Raw genomic sequence first — 21,420 nt, forward strand, 5'->3', positions numbered from 1 at the left:
AACTTACAAATTAGGCACAGGAAGAGATTAACAACAATAATAAAGTAAAATAGTTATAACAATGTACTGTAAAAAAACATATGCCAATGTGGTCTCTCTCCGAAAATACCTTATTTTACAGGCATGCTGTGAAGATATTTCATTCAGGTTCAGTTCCAGATCATCGCAGAAAAGCAAATATTGTAATAAACCAAGTCAAATAAACTTTTTGGTTTCCCAGTGCATATAAAAGTTATGTTTACACTCTAGTCTATTAAGTGTGCAATAGCATTATGCCTAAAAAAATACACCCTTAATGAAAAAATACTTTGTTGCTAGAAAATACTAACCATCATCTGAGCTTTCAGTAAGTTGTAATCACTGGTCACAGATCACCATAATGAACAGCAATAATGACAAAGTTTGAAACTTTTAAGAGAATTACCAAAATATGACACAGAGAAAATTGTGAGGAAATGCTGTTGGAAAAATAGTGCTGACAGACTTGCTCAACACAGCGTTGCCACAAACCTTCAGTTTGTAAAAAACGCAATAACTGCAAAGCACAATAAAATGGGATGGGCCTGTGCTGTACTCACTGTTCTCCTGGTGATGATGTGAGACAATAAAGATGAAGTGAGGTGAATGACCCAGGCGTGTGACAAAGAAAGATCATCCACTTCTGGCAGTGGTTGACTGTAGGTAACTCAAACTGTGGAAAGCAAAACCGTGGATAAGGGAGGGCATATTGTACTATAATTTGCTAAACCTTTCCCTTATGTTAGAATGCTTGTAATTCTTTGTTATCATAAATACCTTTATGATAAACATCTTTGTGAATTTTCTCCATATTTAGAATTACATCCTCCCTAGAATGGATTTCCCCAAAGAAATGACCAGTATGACCATTTTTCGTGGCCATTGGCATACTACATGATACATTAATGGTCCTTGGCCTAGATGATGTTTATGTCCCCTCCCCCTCTCTCACCCTTTAGTGCACAGCACCCCTCCCTGCCCTTCAAAGATATTAGGGTCTTGGCAAAACAGGCACAATAGAACTATAATGCTGACTCTGGGATAATTCATCCTCTCTATGATTCTTATTTCAAAAAATATGGGCTACCTTCTACAGTCCTTCAGTGTTATGACAATTCATAAGGACTATCGGTCTGATGAAAGTTGGATAAGGCATTTTTTATAAAATATTTTGTATATCTATCATTAAGAAACTATCAGTAGAACTCCTCTATGACCCAGCAATAGCACTGCTAGGGATTTACCCAAGGGAAACAGAAGTGCTGATGCATAGGGGCACATGTACCCCAATGTTCATAGCAGCAATGTCAACAATAGCCAAACATGGAAAGAGCCTAAATGTCCATCACCTGATGAGTGGATCAAGAAGATGTGGTATATATATACAATGGAGTGTTACATGGCAATGAGAAAGAATGAAATCTGGCCATTTGTAGGAAAGTGGATGGATCTTGAGGGTGTCATGCTAAGTGAAATAAGTCAGGCAGAGAAGGACAGATACCATATGTTTGCACTCATAGGTCTCACAGGAGAACAGGAGAAACCTAATAAAGGACCAGGGGGAGGGGAAGAGGTAAAGAGAGTTGGGGAGAGGGATGCAAAACTTGAGAGACTATTGAATGCTGAAAATGAACCGAGGGTTGAAGGGGGAGGTGGAGGGAGAAAAGAGGTGGTGGTAATGGAGGAGGGCACTTGTGGGGAAGAGCACTGGGTGTTATAGGGAAACCAACTTGACAATAAACTATTTAAAAAAAAAAAGAAATTTTAACAGATTGTATTACTAATTGAGCAGTGTAACCAAGGAGTAGTGAGGTTCACATTTCTGCAGCGGCCCAGAAATGTGGTCCAGAAAATATCCGCTTAGTAAACACGTTAGTTTAGTATTTCCAAAACTTTACCATTGACATGCCACCTTCACAATTGTTACCATATCTGCTATTATCTTTAGGAGTATTTATCTACTCATTTCCTTAAAATCAGCAGTAAACAGTACACTTTCTTTTTACTTAACATTCTCCTGAGCAATAATATCTATGAAGTCATAAATTTTATGAGCTAATTATACTTTTGATTCACATTAAAATAAGCATGTAACTCAAATTTTCAAAGACCCATGCTACTTAAAACCAGTAGTTTGTACACCATACTTTGAGAAAATTGTAAAACTACTATATAACTGATGTTAAAGCTATAATCATCTTTTTTCTCTTCTTTAGACATAGAACAATAGCACCAGATAATATGCTTACTTTTAAATTTGTCTATCTCACAGAATTCTATAAACAGAGCAAATCAAAATACCACTGTCAAAAATAGATGTCACTGTCAGTAATAAGAAACAAAGACTCTATCATATAGAGAGGCAACAAATAACAATAACAAAAATACGGAATGAGTTTACATCAAAGGCTGAATGCACATTCCTATTAACATTTTTCAAACCATAGATGCTTAACATTTCAAAAAAATAGGGGTGCCTGGGTGGTTCAGTCTAAGTGGCCTACTTAGGCTCAGGTCATGATCTCGCAGTTCATGAGTTCAAGTCCCACATCAAGTCCAGCATCTACACTGACAGCACAGAGCCCACTTTGGATCCTCTGTCCCCCTCTCTGTCTGTACCTCCCCCATGTGTGCACACATGTGAACTCTTTCTCTCACAAAAATAAATAAACATTTAATAAAATGTCAGGAAAGCATTATCAATGAGCATTTTGTGCTAAAAAGCCATCATCATCTGAACTAGATTAAGGGACAGTAAAAGTAGTATGTGAACTGTGTTCAGGGAAAGGGGTCACTGAATTTCTTTGGAACGAGAGGAACCATGGAGTTTCAGAAATATTTTGAAATGGATACATTTATTCTTACGGAAAATTCCAAGTTATAAACTCAAACTTGGATCACATAGAACATAAGGGGAGATTGTTACAGCTTAATGTGTCAAGTGTACGTACTCATTACACAGTATTGTTTTATGTGAGATTTTATAACATTCATCCTGATTTACATATGGCACACACACACACACACACACACACATTTAAAGTAATTACTGGCTCCTTACTTGAAAGGAATCTGTTCAAAACCCCTTCCTTTGCCAACTTTACAGACAAAACTCACAGGTGTTTATACTTGGCACTAACTGTTTTTCCAGATTATGATACCTTGCATTCTCAGAAAATAGACCACAGCTACAAAACATATTCTTCTCTAGCCTGACCATAACTCACATCCCAAATGTGCCCTGGACAGAGAAACCTGTCACTTCCTGCTCTAACTGGCCAAGAGTTGTCCCCCTCCCCACAATCCTCCCCTCCAGCTGCCTTGGGCTTAGTGACAACTCACTCACAACCTTCAAAACCCTTTAAAAGGCCTAGCCTATCAGAAACTTGGCCAACATCTCTCTTGATGTCTGGCCTTTCTCTTCTCTTGGAGAATGAATACACTCTGTCCTGCTTGATGCTCTACTCTTTGTGCAAGTCTTTGCCACCCGTGTCACTGGTCACCCTAACATTACTCATGCCAGTAGAGAATACTATAAAATTCTGGTATCTTGTTGGAAAAGAACTTGAAGAATTGATTCAGCTCAGATTCAAAAGATATTTAAAGTGGAGAGTAAATTATTGCCAGAATAATTTTAAGTATTTTGTTTTTCTTGAGACTGCAGGTTGACAGAGTTCAGAAGGAGGAGGTGGAAAGAGAAAAGCAGATTATATGGATATAAAGACCCGACTTGGCATTTGTTTAGGTCTAGTGTGCCTCTTAGGTGGTAAGTTACCCTATACACACCCTATCCAAAATCGTGCTCACCGTACAGACATGTAATCTGCTGACGCACCATCTAGACAGGGATGCATGGCTCTGTGGTGCAATTATACTAATGCTCTATATAGTTCAATTGTATTTGAGGTCATGGAGGAAAGAGGAGAAACAAAAGAATGTGGAGACTACGCTGAAAGCATCATGTATAGGCTTGAACAGCAACAGTGATTATGTGTAAGGAATTTAAAAGGTTCTTAACAATGAGGTATCAGCAAACCAGAAGCAGATATTGTTTCTCATAAGAGTACTAACTGCACTAAGTAAAAAGAAAAGAAAAGGCAGAGGGAGATAGCAAATACCAGAAGTGCCATTATGTTGTGACATAAATACCCTCCTTTCTGACGCTGCCTCTGCACTCTCACCCACCCAGAAGTCCCAAACTATTCTTTTTTTTTTAAGTTTATTCATTTATTTGAGAGAGAGAGAGAGAGTGCACCTGCACATGAGTGTGAAAGTGGGGGAAGGGAAGAGCGAGAGGAAGAGAGAGAGAGGATCCCAAATAGGCGCTACACTGTCAGTGCAGAGCCCAATTCGCAGCCTGAACCCATGAATCCATGAGATCATAACCTGAGTCCAAGTCAGGTGCTTAGCCAACTGAGCCATCCAGGTGCCCCAGACTCAAACTATTCTAAAGGTCATAATTTGTGGCTTTCCAAAGTAGTCTAGAGCCCTAATTTCAAGATAAAATTTGTCTGGGGCACCTGAGTGGCTCAGTCGGCTAAGACTCCGACTTCAGCTCAGGTCAGATCTCACGTTCCTGGGTTCGAGCCCCGCGTCAGGCTCTGTGCTGATAGCTAGCTCAGAGCCTGGAGCCTGCTTCCAGTTCTGTGTCTCCTTCTTTCTCTTCCCCTCCCCCTCTCATGCTCTGTCTCTCTCTGTATCAAAAATAAATAAAACATTAAAAAATAAAAAAATTAAAAAAAGATAAAATGAAAGGACTCTTGAATAAAACATGAAGGGATTTCATTTTTAAAAATTATTATTTAACATTTACTATTATTTTTTAGAGATAGAGAGAGAGAGAGAATGGGGAAGGGTCAGAGAGGAAGACAGAGGATCTGAAATAGGGCTCAAACCCCTGAACCCATGAGATCATGACCTGAGCAGAGATTAAGAGTCAACTGCTTAACCACTTAACTGAGTCACCGAGGCATTCCAGAATTTAATTTTTCTGGATGCTTTCTTCCTGCATAATGTTTCTCCACACCCGGAATTCCTGTCAGTTGTTTCCATATGAAAAGAGTCATTCTCCACTCTTATCTATTTTCCTGGCAAAATCATTGAGGTCATCCTACAAGTGCTGGTTTCTGTTATGACTACCTATGTACTCCAGACAAAAGTCCCAGGGTTAGTTTTTCACGTAAGTAATTCCACTTCTTTAACGCTTTAATCAAACATCTCCAGTCAGTGACAAAGCCAGATGTTCAGTAGCAAGCTCCCTGACATCTGGACTTTGTCATTAAAACCTTCTAAAAACAAACAAACAAACAAACAAACAAGAACAAGTTCCTTTTCTCCTTTCCCTTGTAATCTAAATTTACTGTCCCCTCCCCTTCCCAACGCTTACCCCCTCTATGTGGTGCTTTTAGAATTGCAAATATTCTTAGAGCTCTCAAGGTATTTAAATGTAGACAAGACCAGGAAGTAGAAACAAGGTCAGAGTCTAAAATAATATCTCCTTATACATTATGCCATCTTTTGTACCCACATCTACTGTGCTTTGTCATTTAAAGGTTTATACTCACCTTTGTCTTGAAGAAGATACACACTTTTAAGACCAGCAAATATCTGAAAAAGGTTAATTTTAGCACAATTTCCCTGAAATACACTGTTTCTCATAAACAGCCTCAGTTTCAGGAAGTAGAAATTTGAAGGAAAACAAAGTCACTGCCTCAGAATCTGATTGTGTAATTCATCTCTGGGACTTTCAGCAGTTTTGCACGATAAGACACACCCCTTTAGGAATTGCTTTGGTGAAAGGTATTCTGGGAGTTGTATTACTACAGGGAAATTCTTTCTCTTAAACAAAGTGTAAGGAAACTTCTTATTTGGACTAAGTCAGAACAGAGAGTCAGTCCTCTGAGAACTAAGGAAAGAGAATATCAGTAAGAAACAATGAGTATGACATTGTTTTTCGTGTATTATAAACAGACAAATTCATGTTAGGGCTCCATATTTCAACGGTACTAAATAATGCAGAGAAATAATGAAGGATGAGGTCAGAAAAGTGCCCACTGGCTTGGCAAATAGGTCAAAGATAGCTTTAAAATATTTTGAAGTTGATTTTAAAAATCAATGAAGAAGCATAAACAAATGAAATTTTAATACTTAAATATAATATTAAAGGAGAGGGGAGGTTTCTGGGTTTCATTTTATTTACTAAAAATTACCCCAGTGAGGAGTACTCTATGACAAAGTTTAGATTCAACAAGGGAAAGATGAAGTTACCTGATTGGGAAGATATGTGACTGGTAGAAATAATGCACCCCCCAAATTGGTCCTTCTTTTCTTGCTTATACAGCCTGTAGCTTTCATATTGGGTTCTTAGGATCAGGATTTACCAGGACTTATAATCCACAGGTACCCTCTAACAAACAACTACATTAGTGTTCTATTGTTACATTAAAATCACCACAAATATAGCAGTTTAAAATAGCACCCATTAAATGATCTGTTCTACAGACCAAATGTAAAATACTTGTAAATGAAGATGCATTTTAGTTGTATATAAACGGTGGGGTGTCTGGGTGGATTAATCGGTTGAGTGTCTGACTCTTGATTTTGGCTCAGATCACAATCCCAGAATTGTGGGATGGATCCCTGTGTTGGGCTCTGTGCTGAGTGTGGAGTCTGCTTAAGATTTTCTCTCTCTCTTTCTCTGTCTTTCTCCCTGTACCCATCTCCCAAGCTCACACACGTACTCTCTCTTTCTTAAAATAATAAAGTAAAGTAAAGTAAAATAAAATAAAAAATAAACAAATGTCTAGGGGGTCCTGGGTGGCTCAGTTGGTTAAGCATCTGACTTCAGCTCAGGTCATGATCTCTGAGTCTGTGGGTTCGAGACCCGTGTCAGGCTCTGTGCTGACAGCTCAGAGCCTGGACCCTGCTTTGGATTCTGTGTTTCCCTCTCTCTCTGCCCTTCCCCTGCTCGTAGTCTGTCTCTCTCTCTCTCAAAAATAAACATTAAAAATATAAACATTAAAAAATGTCCATAAATGGTATCATAATTAGAACATGGCTGTTATATAATATTCAAGAATTTAGGGGAAAGATAATAAAGGTTCTATGATATACAAAAACAAGGAAAAAAATCCAGCACCCATTTATTATTTCTATGTTTCCATCAGTCAGAAGTCTGGGCACATTATCGTTGAAAATGCTGCAGAGCTAATCTGACGCTTGCTTGTGGTCTCCTTCAAGGCTCATTCAGATTGCTGGTAGAATTCTACTTGTAGGACTGAGGTCCCATTGCCTTGCTAGCTGTTGGCTGGGGACCACCCTTCCCTCCTAGATACCACCTGTGGTTCCTTGCCACATGGTCTCCACTGGCAGTTCCTGGCATAGATATTTGCTTCCAGGCCAACAGGGGCATGTGTCCCTGCCCTCTGAAATGCTCCATCCCTTTTAAGGAGTCATGTGATTATGTCCAGCCCAGCTAGATCATTTTCCTTTGGATTAACTCAAAGAGAACTGACTAGAAACCTAGTCATGGGAATACCCATCATATTCACAGGTTCTGCCCACACTCAAGGGGAGGTTATATAAATTGTTTACGCCCGTGAGTGGGAATCTGGGGGTCATCTGAGAATTCTGCTTTGCCACAGAACTTTCCCACAACTGCCTCCAGGGAGGGGCAGAACAGATGGCCCTCAACAGGCCAACTCCTCCTCCTCCCCCCTCAGGTGCCCTGCCTTTTGGGGCTCTAATTTTCACCTCACCATCTGACCACTCTCCTGGGAGTCTGAATTCTATTGCAGTCCTCCATGTTATCAGAAACATTGAGGCATTACAGCATTGAATCTGTCTCTTGGGAGACTTCTCTTCTTTAAAAAGCAGGGGGTTTTTTGGTGTGTAACCACAATTCATGCAAAGGAGACAAAATCCAAACAGTATGAAAAAGTGCACAATGAAAAATGTCTCTCCATATGGGCCTTCTGCCTTCTCTCTTCCAAATTCTTCTTCTCAGATTAATCAGTATCACCAGTTCTATTTCTTGGATTTCTTTGTGGATAGTTCATGCATTTACAGACAGGGTTTTTCCACAAACAGCAACATTTTTGTTCAGCACTTTGGTTTTTCTGTTAGTGGTGTGTCTGGCAGATCTCCCCACATAAATCTAAGTGTTTCATTTTAATTGTAGTCACTTAACTACAATAGGGAGGAGAAGAGGGAGGAGGAAGAGAAGTCCAGGCTAGCTTTCCTTTGTTCCAATCCCAACACTTTGGGCTTCTTCTGCTGGTCTTCCATTCAGAGAATAATGACAAAAGAGTTCAGTGAGATATCTCAGGTAATTCGGAGTATTTTCAAAGGTTGGTAGAAAGCATCAGCCTTGAAGTGGGGCACTCCTGAACGGACTTACCCCAAATCCGAGCATCTGAGCTTGGGAGTAGAGAGGTAGATGAGTGTGTATCCAAGGGGTTTCGAGTGCACTGAACAGAAGGTGGGTATCATACTGCCCAATTCCCAGAAAGCAACACAAACAAGCAACACTTTTTTTTCCCTATAAGGTGTGATTGCATTACATAAATTAGCTTCTCTAGTTTTGATTTTAAGAGAAATACAATAGGCTTTCAGGTAGATCTGCTTAACTAGGGGGTAGTGAAAGTATCTAAAAACTTTCTTTTCATGGAAAAATAAATTGTCCACATTTTTATGTTATTTTCACATTAAATGATTCATCACTGATAATTCAAACAGTAAATGCCTCTTTTTTTGTATCAACAACATAACTGCCTTACTGTTTTCTTCAGTTTTGCCTTGATAAACAATTGCACCCTGACTTTTGGGGTGTCCATTTCTGAAGGGTTCCTCTTCTTCAATGGGTAGACTAGGAATACTTAAAGGGAACAGAAAAACGAAATATTCAGCACTGTAAATTTTAGCAATTGTTGCATTTTATTTACTAGTGTTATTAATAACATCTACCACACTAGTCCTTTTCAGCTTACACATTTTCAAGTCTTCTTAACATTAAGGAGTGAAGATCAGAAACTCCAATTCTGATAAAATATTTTATCGCACAGGTTTATTGGTATAGTCAAATTGCGTATCTTACCTTACTCATGCACTAATGTTCTTCACCTGAAAGAAGATACTCTGGCTATCTCCACTTCAGATAAGAAATAATAAATGTTGATGATTAATGAACAAAACTGCAGCCTTACTGGAATCTGCCACATTTGTAGTTGTACATTTCCTTCTCCGTGCTTATGGTTCCTGATTATATTTAACTAACTCTGAGAGGTCAAAACTTAACCCCTCTCACAGAACCTCTTTATCAGATGGGGAAGCTCCTAGTATCATTTTATTGCCAGTGAAACTGACCTGCGAACGAGCAACTCTCCTGCAAGTCAAGGACAGAATCCAGACAGAGGAGCGTCTTCCATCTGACGCCTATCCGCCTACCCGAATTGATGGAGAGATTCCCAGGCTCTCAAGCAAGTGGGCCAGTTTGACCTGTCACTGCAAGCTTTGTCTGCCCTCCTTTCTTCTCCGTCTTTTACACCGTATGTAGAGTCTCACTCCCACGCTGCTCTAGACACCTATTGTCTTCGTGTTCTCTCCACCTGTACACCGTTCCCAACCTTCTCCCTGAGGCAGAAAGAAACTATTACCGTATTCACCAGAGGCTGTAAAGGACTCCTGGGAGGTTAAGTGTTTTTTATTGCGCCATGTACCAGCCTTTACTCGTGGAACCGCAGAGCCTGGACGTTGAGCGAGGGATCCCTCTAGGTGGATGGGGCGTGAGAGGAAGCCGCTGGACTGGTCTGGTGTAAGGTGAGGGGATCACAGGGAGCCGCAGGCGGACTAGGGGCTCCGGGGCAGGTTCAAATCCTGTATCCGCTCTTGCTCGACAAAACTCTTAACCGCGTACAGGGGCACAGTTTATTCATCTGTAAGGGGGACCTTGTCTCCCGACTGTGAGGATAAGATGAGATAAAACGAGCCGTGCACCTGGCTTGTTTAGTAAATTAGTTCAACTCCCCTCCTATTCCTACCCCGTCTGAGGCCAACTCTTGAGGGAGAGAGTGGCCCTTAATGTTGAAGTGGTTCTGTTCCCTTTTGAAAATCCAGCTCATTAGCCACATCCTCTTCGGAGGGGCCGCGTGTTTCGGGAGGTGCGGTCCCCAACAGTTGACTGCGCCTCAGACCTGCCCTGGGGACTCCGAAACGGGGTGAGGAGGCTGGGCTTCTGGTCTGGATCCGGCGTCAGCAGCCGCGGTCACCCGGCGGAGAAAGGAGGAGGAGGAGGGGGCGGGCGCGGGCAGGGCCAGGCTGGGAACCCGCTCCTCTCCTCCGTCTACTACAAACGCTTCGGGGAGGAGGGAAGGGGGCGCACTCCGCGGGGCGCGGGAGGAGCGGAGGCGCGCGGGGCACCCGCACGGCGGCGTCTGCGCCCCCTCCCCCCAGCCCGGCCCCGCCCCTCCCGCCGGGAGCAGCTGCGGCCGGGCGGGCGGGCGCCCTCTCCCAGCGCGGTGGCGGGCGGTGGGCGGTGACCGCCAGGGCGTCCGCGGGGTGGCCTCCGTTAGTCTCCTGCGGAGCCGGGAAAGCGAAGCCGCTCGGGGACGGTCTCCGACTCTCGGACCCCAAGGTACCTGGCGGGCTGGAGGCTGGGGGTGAACTGGAGACTGTGCCTTGTCTGTTTATCGCCCTAAGAGGGAGGCTTTGTCACGGAGTCTTCCGAGGTGCCCGGTCGAATGTCACGCCCACTGCTCTTGCTGGCCCAGCGTACGGGCACGCTGAAACGATTAACTATATACTGCATGGTCCCAGCTTTGTAACAGGGATATTTATAAATGCGAGGGGGGACTACTGAAAGGAAATACTGGAGATGGGGTGGTTTTTTTTTTTTTTTAATACTTTTCTGTGCTTTGCAAGGTTTTTTTTTTCCTTCCCTAATCAGAAAACAAAAAAGAATTGATCACGTGTGGGTCACAGAGCAATTTTGCGCGAACCCCCTCGGAATCCCCCAGCTCCCCTCTCACTGCGGAGACCTTTCTGCGGGGTCGCGGGCTTCCCAGAGCTCTGAGTTCTCTGCTGAGCGTTCTTCTGGACCTGCCTTCCCTGCCTCAGTGGTTCATTAGGAAAATAGAGTGATCGGCTGTTTTCTGGGACTTTCCCTAGCTTTCAGGTTGAAAGGAGGAATTCCCCAAACCCTCCGGAAGCCAGAACCGACGCTTTACATCGTAGCGGATGTCCGAAGCTTCCAGATTTGGAGGTGGAGTCTGCAAATATGATTGGGTACAGATTAATTAGGCAGAGCGGCAGAGAGGAGATACTGTTTCTGAAAAGAAAGTGTTTTTTCCCCCATAAGCTTTCTCTCTTGCACTTTATTTCTTTTCACGACTCCTTTTCCAAAACCTATTACTTTCGTAGGAATTGATTCTGCTGAACAGTATTGTTCACAGATGTCTTCAGAGCCACACTGCAGGGGTGAGGACCGGAGGGAGGTTTGGCGGGAGAATTACAGTGGCTTTGGCTGTGCTTCAAGTTTCTCTTCCCTCTTAATTAATAAGCTCAGTGTTGGGTGTTGGTCAGGGAGAAACTCTTTGATAAAAGGCTACTTGCAACAAGGCAAAGACACTTTCTCTTAAGGTTATCAATAGTCCTATTGAGCTGAGGAGGAGTGAAAGTAAAAATTTTAGAAGCACACCTTCCTTCACACACTGCCCAGAACAAACTCCATTATTTCAGTAGATCTTACCCTAAAAAACAGACTCTTAAAGTATGAGAATTCTCTTGGCATGCATGACCACTCAGGGACACCAAATTTTCTGTTAAACTGCTTGGACACCTGGCTCCTCCTTTAAACAAAAATATCTGTCTTTTTGTTCATAACAGTTGAGATCCAAACAGCCTTTTGCAAGGTTGAGGGTAGTATGTCTCTTTACTGGCAGTGCCCAGCTTTTGGATGGGTAGTTGGTGTGTGTGTGTGTGTGTGTGTGTGTGTGTGTGTGTGTGTGAGAGAGAGAGAGAGAGAGAGAGAGAGAGAGAGAGAGAGAAAGAGAGAGAGAGAGAGAAGGGTGGAAGGGGTGGGAGTGTGAGCAGGGGTGGAGAGCATGTTTTCTGCACATAATACCTCTACACATGTCTGCCCATATTTCCTCTGAGAGGAGTCAGAAGCCAACCTCAGGGTCTAACCTTTCTCTTGACAGCTGGTAAGACTCCCGGTAAGTGTGTACTTCCTGATGTCTAGTAAATGAGAGGTTTACTCTTCTTCTGACACTCAGGAATGGAGCCTTCTGCATTATGCTTTTCTGTGATAAAGCTCTTGGTGGCAGGGCTTATTTTAATTTCCATTTATTTATTTTATTTCACTTGTGAATACAGATATTACTGTGTTTCAGACATCATCCCAGTGTTTTACAACTTTTTTTTTTTTTTTTTTTAAGTAAGCCCTACACCCATCTTGGGGCTTGAACTCATGACCCTGAGATCAGGAATCAATACTTCACCAACTGAGCTAGGCAGGCAAACTCTTTTTCACAACTTTTTGATGTTAGATATCACAATTTACCACTTTTTTTTTTTTTTTTTTTTTTACAATTTACCACTTTAATACTTAGGTAATCTCCACCTCCATAAAACTCAGGTGATTGGTAATTTTGTAAAGAAAATATTTGTTAAATGTTTGATTAGATATTAAGTGCTGATGGTATCCAATATCAAAGATACAGAGTATGCAGTGAAGACTCCTTTCCACCCCTGACCCCAGTTTCCCTCTCCAGAGGTCACCACTGACTACTATCTAAGCCCATTGTTCTTCTGTCTTTGATAACTTACCTCAAACAGATTTCAAAAGCTGCTTTTGAGCATTTGCATAGTAGTGTTTTTTTAAATCCACCAATTTTAGTTTATTTTAGGTTTGTTTTGTTAGTTTCAGTCTTTCCTGTCTTTCATACTGAGTTGGAAATGTGAGAGATTCAGGCAGCTTCGTAGAGGGAACTTGCAGTTCTAGAAATTAAAAGTTGATTCCTTTCTAAGTTCCTTGAGGTCAGAGACCATGATTTATTGAATTTTGGAGCTCCCCAAACAACCCGCTACAATCACTGGTGAGTACAGGGTCCATGCTAGTATCTATTCGTGCAGACTTAAGGGTAACTAATATTCATGGTCTCCTGCTACTTGAGAGCCTCTGGCTTTTATGAGGCAGTAGTAGAGTGTATTTGCCTCCCCAACACTGTATTCTAGGTTGGTGTCTTGCTGGTTTTAGAACATTTCCATGGAGTAACTGGTTACAGGGAGCAGTATTTGTAGTAGGTAAGAGAGGGTGTATTTCTGCTCTGTTTGAATCCTCCCTTTGATACTGGCTTTGAGTCCTGGCCTACTTAGCCTCTGAGACTTAGTTCCCTCATCGGTGAAGCGGTGATTCATAGAGTTATTTTGAAGAGAAGACAATATGTGTAAGTGGCTAGCAGGGTACCTGGCACATGAAGGGCATGTACAGTAAGTAATAACCCTATTAACTGTTGGGGTTTGAAGTCACTTCATACCTGCATTAGATAGGTGAATGCATGTCAGCCCAGACTATGTTAGAATTCAAGAACAGAGGACTTAAAGGAGGTTTGATTTCTTGCTCATATTCTACGTCCTTTTGGGCTCTATCTTTGGCCTTTGCCTCTGGGATGGAGGCTGAGCTGTTTCTGGGGACTGCTGATATGGCAGAGGCAAAGACGCCTGGTGGAACTACACAGTGCCTTTTAAAGCTTCTGCTTGGGAATAAGCTTCTATGTCATTTCCATTCATGGTTCCTTGACATGGCTGTCAACGGAATGGGAAGTATCATCGTTCTAAAGGAGTAGAACCAGTAGGGATTGGCCCGATAGGGAGGAGCCGCAAATTTTGACATTAGGACAGTCTACCTCAGCATTTGTTAGAGTGTCACAACTGTGATCCCTGAGAACTGATGTACACCAACACACATGTAGCCACTGACTTGATGAACCAGAATGCCAGTATTTTTTCCCTTGCTGTGGATAGTAGATCTACCCTGAGTACTAGGAATAAGAGCTTGTGTGAGGCTAAACTTTCAGATTTGCTCAAAAGAATGAATTCTAAGTTCATAGAATATATAAAGAACACAAAACAGGGGCACCTGGGTGGCTCAGTTGGTAGAGCATCTGACTCTTGATTTCAGCTCAGGTCATGATCCCAGGGTCATGTGCATACTCTCTAAAACACACACAGACACCCCAAAATTTGGGTGCCACCAAAAGATTATATCCATGGTTTTGAATGCAGTTCTCCTTTTGGAACTGTTATTGTCCAAGGTCCAAGAATGAACTAGAATGAGGGCAACAGATCCTGGACAAGGCTGAGATCATGGACAGAGTCTTGCTTTTCCTTTTAGCTTTCTTACTTGTTAACAGCTGATTCTTTTCTTGTCAACAACTAATTGCATCATCTAATGATTTGTTATAAGTATTCTTTTTAATGCTGTTTGCTTCTTGAATAATGAGATTTTATTATTGCAATTAAAGTATCTTCAAATCACAGTGTACAATCAGTAAACCAATTCTGCCCATTGTTGGTTAATTCCTGCTACTTTGGTTTCATAGTAATTTTTACCATCTTTGACCCATGATTTTGAGGGTCCCTCTCACTTTTTCTGCTAATAGGTGGGCATCTATTGTCTGCTTGGATAATGCAATGATGTAATAATGTCCAAAGAGAATCTATTACAAAAGTAAATTTAAAACTAAAGATGTATTTCCAAATCGATGAAAAAGTTTGCTTAGTGATATCATTTGTTGAAACATTGAATTAATTGAGAGTTTGATTTTTAGCATCATAATTTTGCAAAACAGGAGGAAAGATTGTATTTTAAAAGTAAACGGCAGCAAACATAGAAAGAAAAGGAAAGCATTTGTTTTTAACCAGCATAGTCTGATACCAACATTTAATATAGATGGCAAACAAAACTACAGATTAACTTCACTTAAGATTATTGATTCCCAAACCCTAAACAGTTTCTAAGGAATGCAGGGAGTGCTCATCATCACTCTACTGGTATAATTTTTTTTTAATTTTGAGAGACACAGAGACAGAAGGTGAGTGGGGGAGGGGCAGAGAGAGAGGGAGACCCAGAATCCAAAACAGGTGCCAGCTGTCAACACAGAGCCCAACATGGGGCTCGAACTCACAAACCATGAGATCATGACCTCAGCTGAATTTGGATGCTTAACTGACTGAGCCACCCAGGCACCCCTCTTTTGGTATTACTTATCGCCACACTAGATTAAAGGAGTTCTGTGTAGCTGTTAATATATAAGACATATTTATATGTGTGGATATAGAAACAAATCACCCATTTATATTATTAATTTAAGAATGCAAGGTCTATAACTAAATACATTATGTTCATGTAAGAAAATGTTTTATATGTAGAAACATAGGTGTTTGTATCTGAGCACACCCATAGTTAAACTTGTTGTGCAAAGAAAATTTCTGTAAGGATAAAAGCACCTTTTACAGTGGTTGGCTCTAGAAGGGGAAACAGGATTAGGGCGGAGGAAAGATAACTCTTTTTAAAAGATCCTTTTTGACTGTGTCACTTTTTAAATCATGTGCATGTAATCCTTTTAAAAGAAATTAGTTTTAAAATGGCAGTTCTGTGTGAGAATAATCTCTCAAAGATTTTGGTAATTAATTCTCCTATTCCGTTACACAACTTTACTGCACTGATTATTAAAGCTACATACCGGCCAGTGTAGGGGGAGGGCACCATGAGGCCAAGAGCTCTAGAGGGACACCCTAACTCTTAATGGCAGTTATATTGTGGTTACTGACAGTTTGTCCAGTCGCTAGGAACCATTGACAGAAATAAATAATTCCTGTAGGAGTACAGACTATGATATTTAGAAGTAACTTGTGAAGATTTTTTAAAAGCATGTAATGTCTAATTTTAAAATTATAAAATAAAATAAACCTTAAAAATTGTTTTAAATGTTTATTTATTTTTGAGAGACAGAGCTTGAGTAGGGGAGGGGCAGAGAGAGGGAGACACAGAATCTGGAGCAGCTCCAGGCTCTGAGCTGTCAGCACAGAGCCAGACATGGGGCCCGACCCATGAACTATGAGATCATGACCTGAGCCAAAGTCGGACATCCAACCGGCTGAGCCACCCAGGCGCCCCAAAATAAAATAAACTTTTAAAGCATCCACTATTTTTTTTAATATAGTTGACATACAATGTTATGTTAGTTTCAGGTGTGCAACATAGTGACTCAGCTTCTCTGTACTTGTATGCTCACCACAAGTGTAGCTACCATCTGTCACAATACAACACTATTACAGTATCATGGACTGTATCCTCTGTGCAGTGCCTGTGATTTATTCACTCCATACCTGGAAGCCTGTATCTCCCACTGCCCTTCATTCATTTTGCCCGGCCCCCTACCCTCTTTGCTCTGGCAACCATCAGTTTGTTCTCTGTATTTGCAGGTCTTATTCTACTTATTGTTTGTTCATTCATTTTTAGATTCCACATATCAGTGTAATCATATGGCATTTGTCTTTCTCAGTCTGACTTATTTAATTCAGTATAATACCTTCTGGGTTCATTCTAGTTGTCACAGATGGCATGCTCTCATTCCTTTTTATGGCTGCATAATGTGTGTGTGTGTGTGTGTGTGTGTGTGTGTGTGTGTGTGTGAGACATCTTCTTTACCCAGCCATCTATTGATGGACACTTAGGTTGCTTCCATATCTTTGCCACACATTTATTTTACTTAACCCTTTTCCTATTAGAAATCTAAATGAGGATGTAAAGGATAAATGTTGCAATTATTCATAACTTTTAAATTTATTTAATCAGGTTTTACAGTTCATAATATACCTAATTATAATTTAGTTAATAACCTGTAGGTTTTCTTTTTGTGTATATCCGCTGAGGGCATTCACAGCAAGGGAATTCTTTAAATGAGAACGGAAATGAAGTTTCTTTTTGCTCCTGCCAAATCACTTTTTTATCAACAGGCATTCCTTGTTGTTATTGTCCAGACTCTATGTATGGTCTTATTGTCAAATCAGAAATGAAAACTAGAGATAGAGAAAGTAATACACCAGATCTCATGGGGCTTGATGAAAATTTTCACATTTGTGCTGTATTTTATGTCTTGTCTTCATCTTCTTTTTCTTTAAGTTTATTTATTTATTTTGAGAGAGAGGGAGAATCCCGGGGAGTGAGAGAGAGAGAGAGAGAGAGAGAGATAGAGGGAGAATCCCGGGGAGTGAGAGAGAGAGAGAGAGAGAGAGAGAGACAGAGACAGAGAGAGAGAGAATTCCAAGTAGGTTCTGAACCGTCAGTGTGGAGCCGGATATGGGCTTGAACTCACATGCCTTGAGATTGAGGCCTGAGTTAGATGGTTAACTGATCGAGCCACCCAGGTGCCCCTGTTTTGTCTTCTTAATTTAAAGTCTAAATAAATCGCCTATCAGGAGATTTTCATCAAAATATTAGAATTAAAAATCTCAATGCCTGAAGTACTAACATGCTGTTTTGACTGTTGCAGGCAGGTCAGATCCTGAGACCCATCATGTCCAATTTCGAAGATGCTGACACGGAAGAGACAGTAACTTGTCTCAAGATAACTGTTTACCATCCTGGCCAGCTGCAAAGTGGAATATTCCAGTCTATAAGGTTTTATAACCGAGAAAAACTTCCCTCCAGTGAAGTGGTGAAATTTGGCCGAAATTCCAACATCTGTCATTATACCTTTCAGGACAAACAGGTTTCCCGAGTTCAGTTTTCTCTGCAGCTGTTTAAAAAGTTTGATACTGCAGTTCTCTCTTTTGAAATAAAAAATATGAGTAAGAAGACCAGTCTGCTTGTGGACAACAAGGAACTGTGCTACTTAAATAAAATAGACCTTCCTTACAAGTGCATGGTCAGATTTGGGGACTATCAGTTCCTGATAGAGAAGGAAGATGGAGAGTCATTAGAATTTTTTGAGACTCAGTTTATTTTGTCTCCACGATCACTCTTGGAAGAAAACAACTTGCCACTACAGAAGCCCATACCTGAGTATGGCTGTTACCCATCCTGTTCTACCCAAAACACTTTTCCTACAGAAATGGATGAAAGTGAATTGTGAACACAGAGGACTAAGAGGAGAATCATGAAGGATGAAGAAATCTGTTGATGTTTTATAGATATTTCGTAGTTTATTAGTATATTATTGTCATCCCTTGTCAAATTTGGGATCTCTTATTACCATTTTGAAGTCTATAACTGTATTAGTCATTGACTTAGTCCTCTGTTGCATTCCTAGATGTATGAAGAATTATGAAGTGTATTGAAGTGTATCTCTGTGAGCATTGATGTACAAAAGGTATCCTTGGTGATGAAGGAATAGTGTTCTCAAAATAGGTTGTATTTTTTTTTTTATGCTTGACTTTAGTCCTGTGTTTTGTAAGGAACCATCTCTTGGGTTGGTCATACTATTTCAGAAGCAGCCTATTGTTTTCAAGGTTAAGGCTACAGGTGGGTTGTTACTGGTGGTGTAGCCTGTTGGTATTGCAGTACTGGAGTACTCAATACAGCATGGTGTATTTTGGAGTAGTGTCTATGTGCCATTGTGGTTTTAATATAGGAAGCCTTATTTGAGCAATAATACTTTTTCTATGATTTCCTTTTTGTAGTATTATACTGTTTATTTCCAAAAACAGTTCTCCTTGTCTATATTCAGCATCTAAAACCAACATTTTAGACATTTTAACGTACCATTGCTATGTTTAGAATGTTTTTTCAGTTTTCTTACCAAATATTAAATTGATTTTTATGTACTACACACTTTTAAATTCCATTACTTCAAAATTTTAACAGCATCCATGTACATAATAAAGTTGAAGTTTAGGAGCACCTGAGTGGCTCAGTCAGTTAAGCATCTGAATCTTGATTTCAGCTCAAGTCATGATGTCATAGCCAGGAGGCTGAGCCTGAAGTCGGGCTCTGTATAGATCGTGGAGCCTGTTTAAAACTCTCTCTCCTTTTCCCTCTGCCCCTCCCCCACTCTCTCTTTCTCTCTCTCTCTCTCAAGAAAAGGTCTAAGTTTAATTCTGTAAAAATTTTTTTGAACTGCTTGAAATTTTTTCAAAACTCTTTCTGAGGAAAAGAAAGAACTGTTCTTAGACTGCTTGCTCTAAGGGAGGAATGCCATAGGCCTCAGGCAGAGGCTATGGCTGGGGATTAAGACACCACTATCCACATCTTAATGCCTGTTGGCTCTAATTGGCTCTAATTCTCTGTGTTCCTTACTTCACATGGTGGCACATGACCACTGGTAGTTCCTGTGACACCACATTCTTTGGTTTCCTATATTCTTCTTGTGTTTGCTTCTTATGGCTGTTTCTCTACCCCTGACCTCTAAATATCAATAGTTGGGCATCTCTGCCTATATGCTTACCCAGGGTGATCTTACCTAGTATAATGACTTGAAATGCCATTTACCTACTAATGACTCCTGAACTTGTACCTTGACCTCTTCTCTGAGCTGCACACATATATCTCATCACCTTCATGCAAATTTCTCATAAACACCTCAAATTTAAGTTTCTAAAACAGAATTCTTAATTTCCTCCACCTTCCTAAATTTGTTCCTGCCACTACATTCATTAAGTTAGAAACCAAAACGTTATTTGCAAGCATAGTTGCAACTCTTAGGTTGGCTGTCACACCTCCATAGATTTAGCTGGCAGGGAGACAATGAGCTCAAACAGACTTAGTTTATTACTTACACAGATAGCAAAAGGAAGATCAGCATGGAGTTAGTGTCCCCATCCCTGGGCCCTATGGATGGGCCCTATGTGGTCCGTAGGACACTGGACCACAGAGGCTAAAGTGACACATAAGTTGAGGGTAGCTCTGTTGTTGAAAGAGCCAGCTCTAAGGTAAACTCCAGCTAAGCAGTTTTACTAGCCTACATCTGTGAATGGGGGTGAGGTGGAAATCCCATGCTTCACTAGAACCAGGGAACTGGATAAGAAATTGCCTCAAGGCAGCCTTCTGCAAGATAGGGAAGTGGATGATAAATGGCTTTGTCACAACTCCTCTAAGGCTGCCTATCTTGCCATGTTCCAGGGAGGATCACAGGGCTCTGTCAAGACTTAGGCTGGACTAGGGTTGAGTGTTGCTATGTAGATATGCAGTGAGCAAGGTCACCAGGTCACCATGCTGGAGGCATTATCCTACAGTTATCTTGGACTCCACTCCTTTTGTGTCCCCATATCTAACCCATTAGAAAATCTTGTTAATTCTACTTCTAAAGTTTACCAGCTCTGCATTGGTATCATCATTATCAACCCAAGTCACACCGTGTCTCATTGCAAGTATCACACATGAATTCTTGCCCTCTTATAACACCATTCTCTACACAGCAGCTAGAGGAATTTTTCAAAGGCAAATCTTATCACTCTACACTCTGGCTTACAAAAAGTCAGGGGCTTTATACATCAAATAAAAATTAACTCTTAACCATAACCTATAAGGCCTTTCATGAACCGGCCCTAAATACCCCTCAAACATCATCTGCTATTACTCTGCCTCACAGTGCTTCAGTCCCAGTAGTCTTTTCATTCTCAGAACATACCCAATTTTCTCTTTCACCTCAGGAACTTTATATTTTCTGTTCCTTTTGCTTGTAACCTATGTCACCAGCTTTTTATATGGCTGGCTCCTGCTCAACAATTAGTTCTCAGCTCAAGTGTCCTCTCCTCGGAGAAGACTCCCTCCCTACCAAAAGTAGTCAGTGGGTCCCCAGCATCCGTGCATCCTGTCATCTTGTATATTTCCTAATTGTGATCTGTGGTTTTCTTGTTTATATGTCCACTTGTTACTGTCTTGTCTCTCTCATCAGAATGTAGGCAAAAGAGGTGGGACACTGCATGTCTTTTTACCACTATATCCTAACACCCTATCATACACCAGTAGATTCTCTAATATCTGCTGAATAAATAAATGGTATTTCTAGTGTTTTTATAAATTTATAAAACAAGAAAATTTATATCCTTTTCTTAGCAGTTAAAAACATTTTCAAATTTAGTTCCATCCTGCTTTCCTAATTCACTCCTTTTTGTCTTCACAGCAGATTTAATAAAATTATTATACCCCAGGAGTCAGAATTATTGTATTTTTATAGAGTAAAACTAGTAATAATCAAATAATTTATTATTTTTTAATGTAAAAATGTGTTTATTCACAATCCTTGAGAAGTTACCATTCCTTCAAAAAATTTTTTATGAACAAAATGCCAAGAAAAATTACAATAGTAGCTTATGCCAAACCAAAAATATACATCTGATGTATACAAACTGTAAAAAGCATAACACAGGCAATGTGAATATAGATTACCTTTAAAATATTTC

At 40.7% G+C, this 21,420-nt stretch overlaps 2 protein-coding genes across 5 annotated transcripts in view; one reads left to right on the plus strand and one right to left on the minus strand.

Annotated features, from left to right (window-relative positions):
* Nucleotides 1-10,202, minus strand: part of ALPK1 (alpha kinase 1) — a 124,752-nt gene extending 114,550 nt beyond the window's left edge. For 2 of the 3 annotated variants that reach the window (XM_029941865.1, XM_029941856.1), the window contains exons 1-2: nucleotides 5,583-5,719; nucleotides 579-691 (exon numbers count right to left, since the gene is read on the minus strand). The gene's annotated coding sequence lies outside the window, so the exon portion shown is untranslated. Of the gene's footprint in view, nucleotides 1-578; nucleotides 692-5,582; nucleotides 5,720-9,671 lie in introns of those variants that run through there. The other variant, XM_029941873.1, reaches the window with a different exon arrangement.
* Nucleotides 10,153-18,941, plus strand: TIFA (TRAF interacting protein with forkhead associated domain). 2 transcript variants are annotated; one of them, XM_029941895.1, is made up of 2 exons: nucleotides 10,153-10,232; nucleotides 17,571-18,941. In XM_029941895.1, exon 2 carries the CDS (start codon nucleotides 17,595-17,597, stop codon nucleotides 18,150-18,152), a length of 558 nt encoding a protein of 185 aa, XP_029797755.1. In that variant the 5' UTR covers nucleotides 10,153-10,232; nucleotides 17,571-17,594; the 3' UTR covers nucleotides 18,153-18,941. The 2 variants fall into 2 exon arrangements, with proteins under 2 accessions (XP_029797755.1, XP_029797746.1); XM_029941886.1 differs by lacking the exon at nucleotides 10,153-10,232 and adding an exon at nucleotides 10,341-10,648.
* Nucleotides 18,942-21,420: the final 2,479 nt, after the last annotated feature.

The sequence above is a fragment of the Suricata suricatta genome, chromosome 1, assembly GCF_006229205.1.
Source record: "Suricata suricatta isolate VVHF042 chromosome 1, meerkat_22Aug2017_6uvM2_HiC, whole genome shotgun sequence".
In the NCBI taxonomy this organism is placed as follows: domain Eukaryota; kingdom Metazoa; phylum Chordata; class Mammalia; order Carnivora; family Herpestidae; genus Suricata; species Suricata suricatta.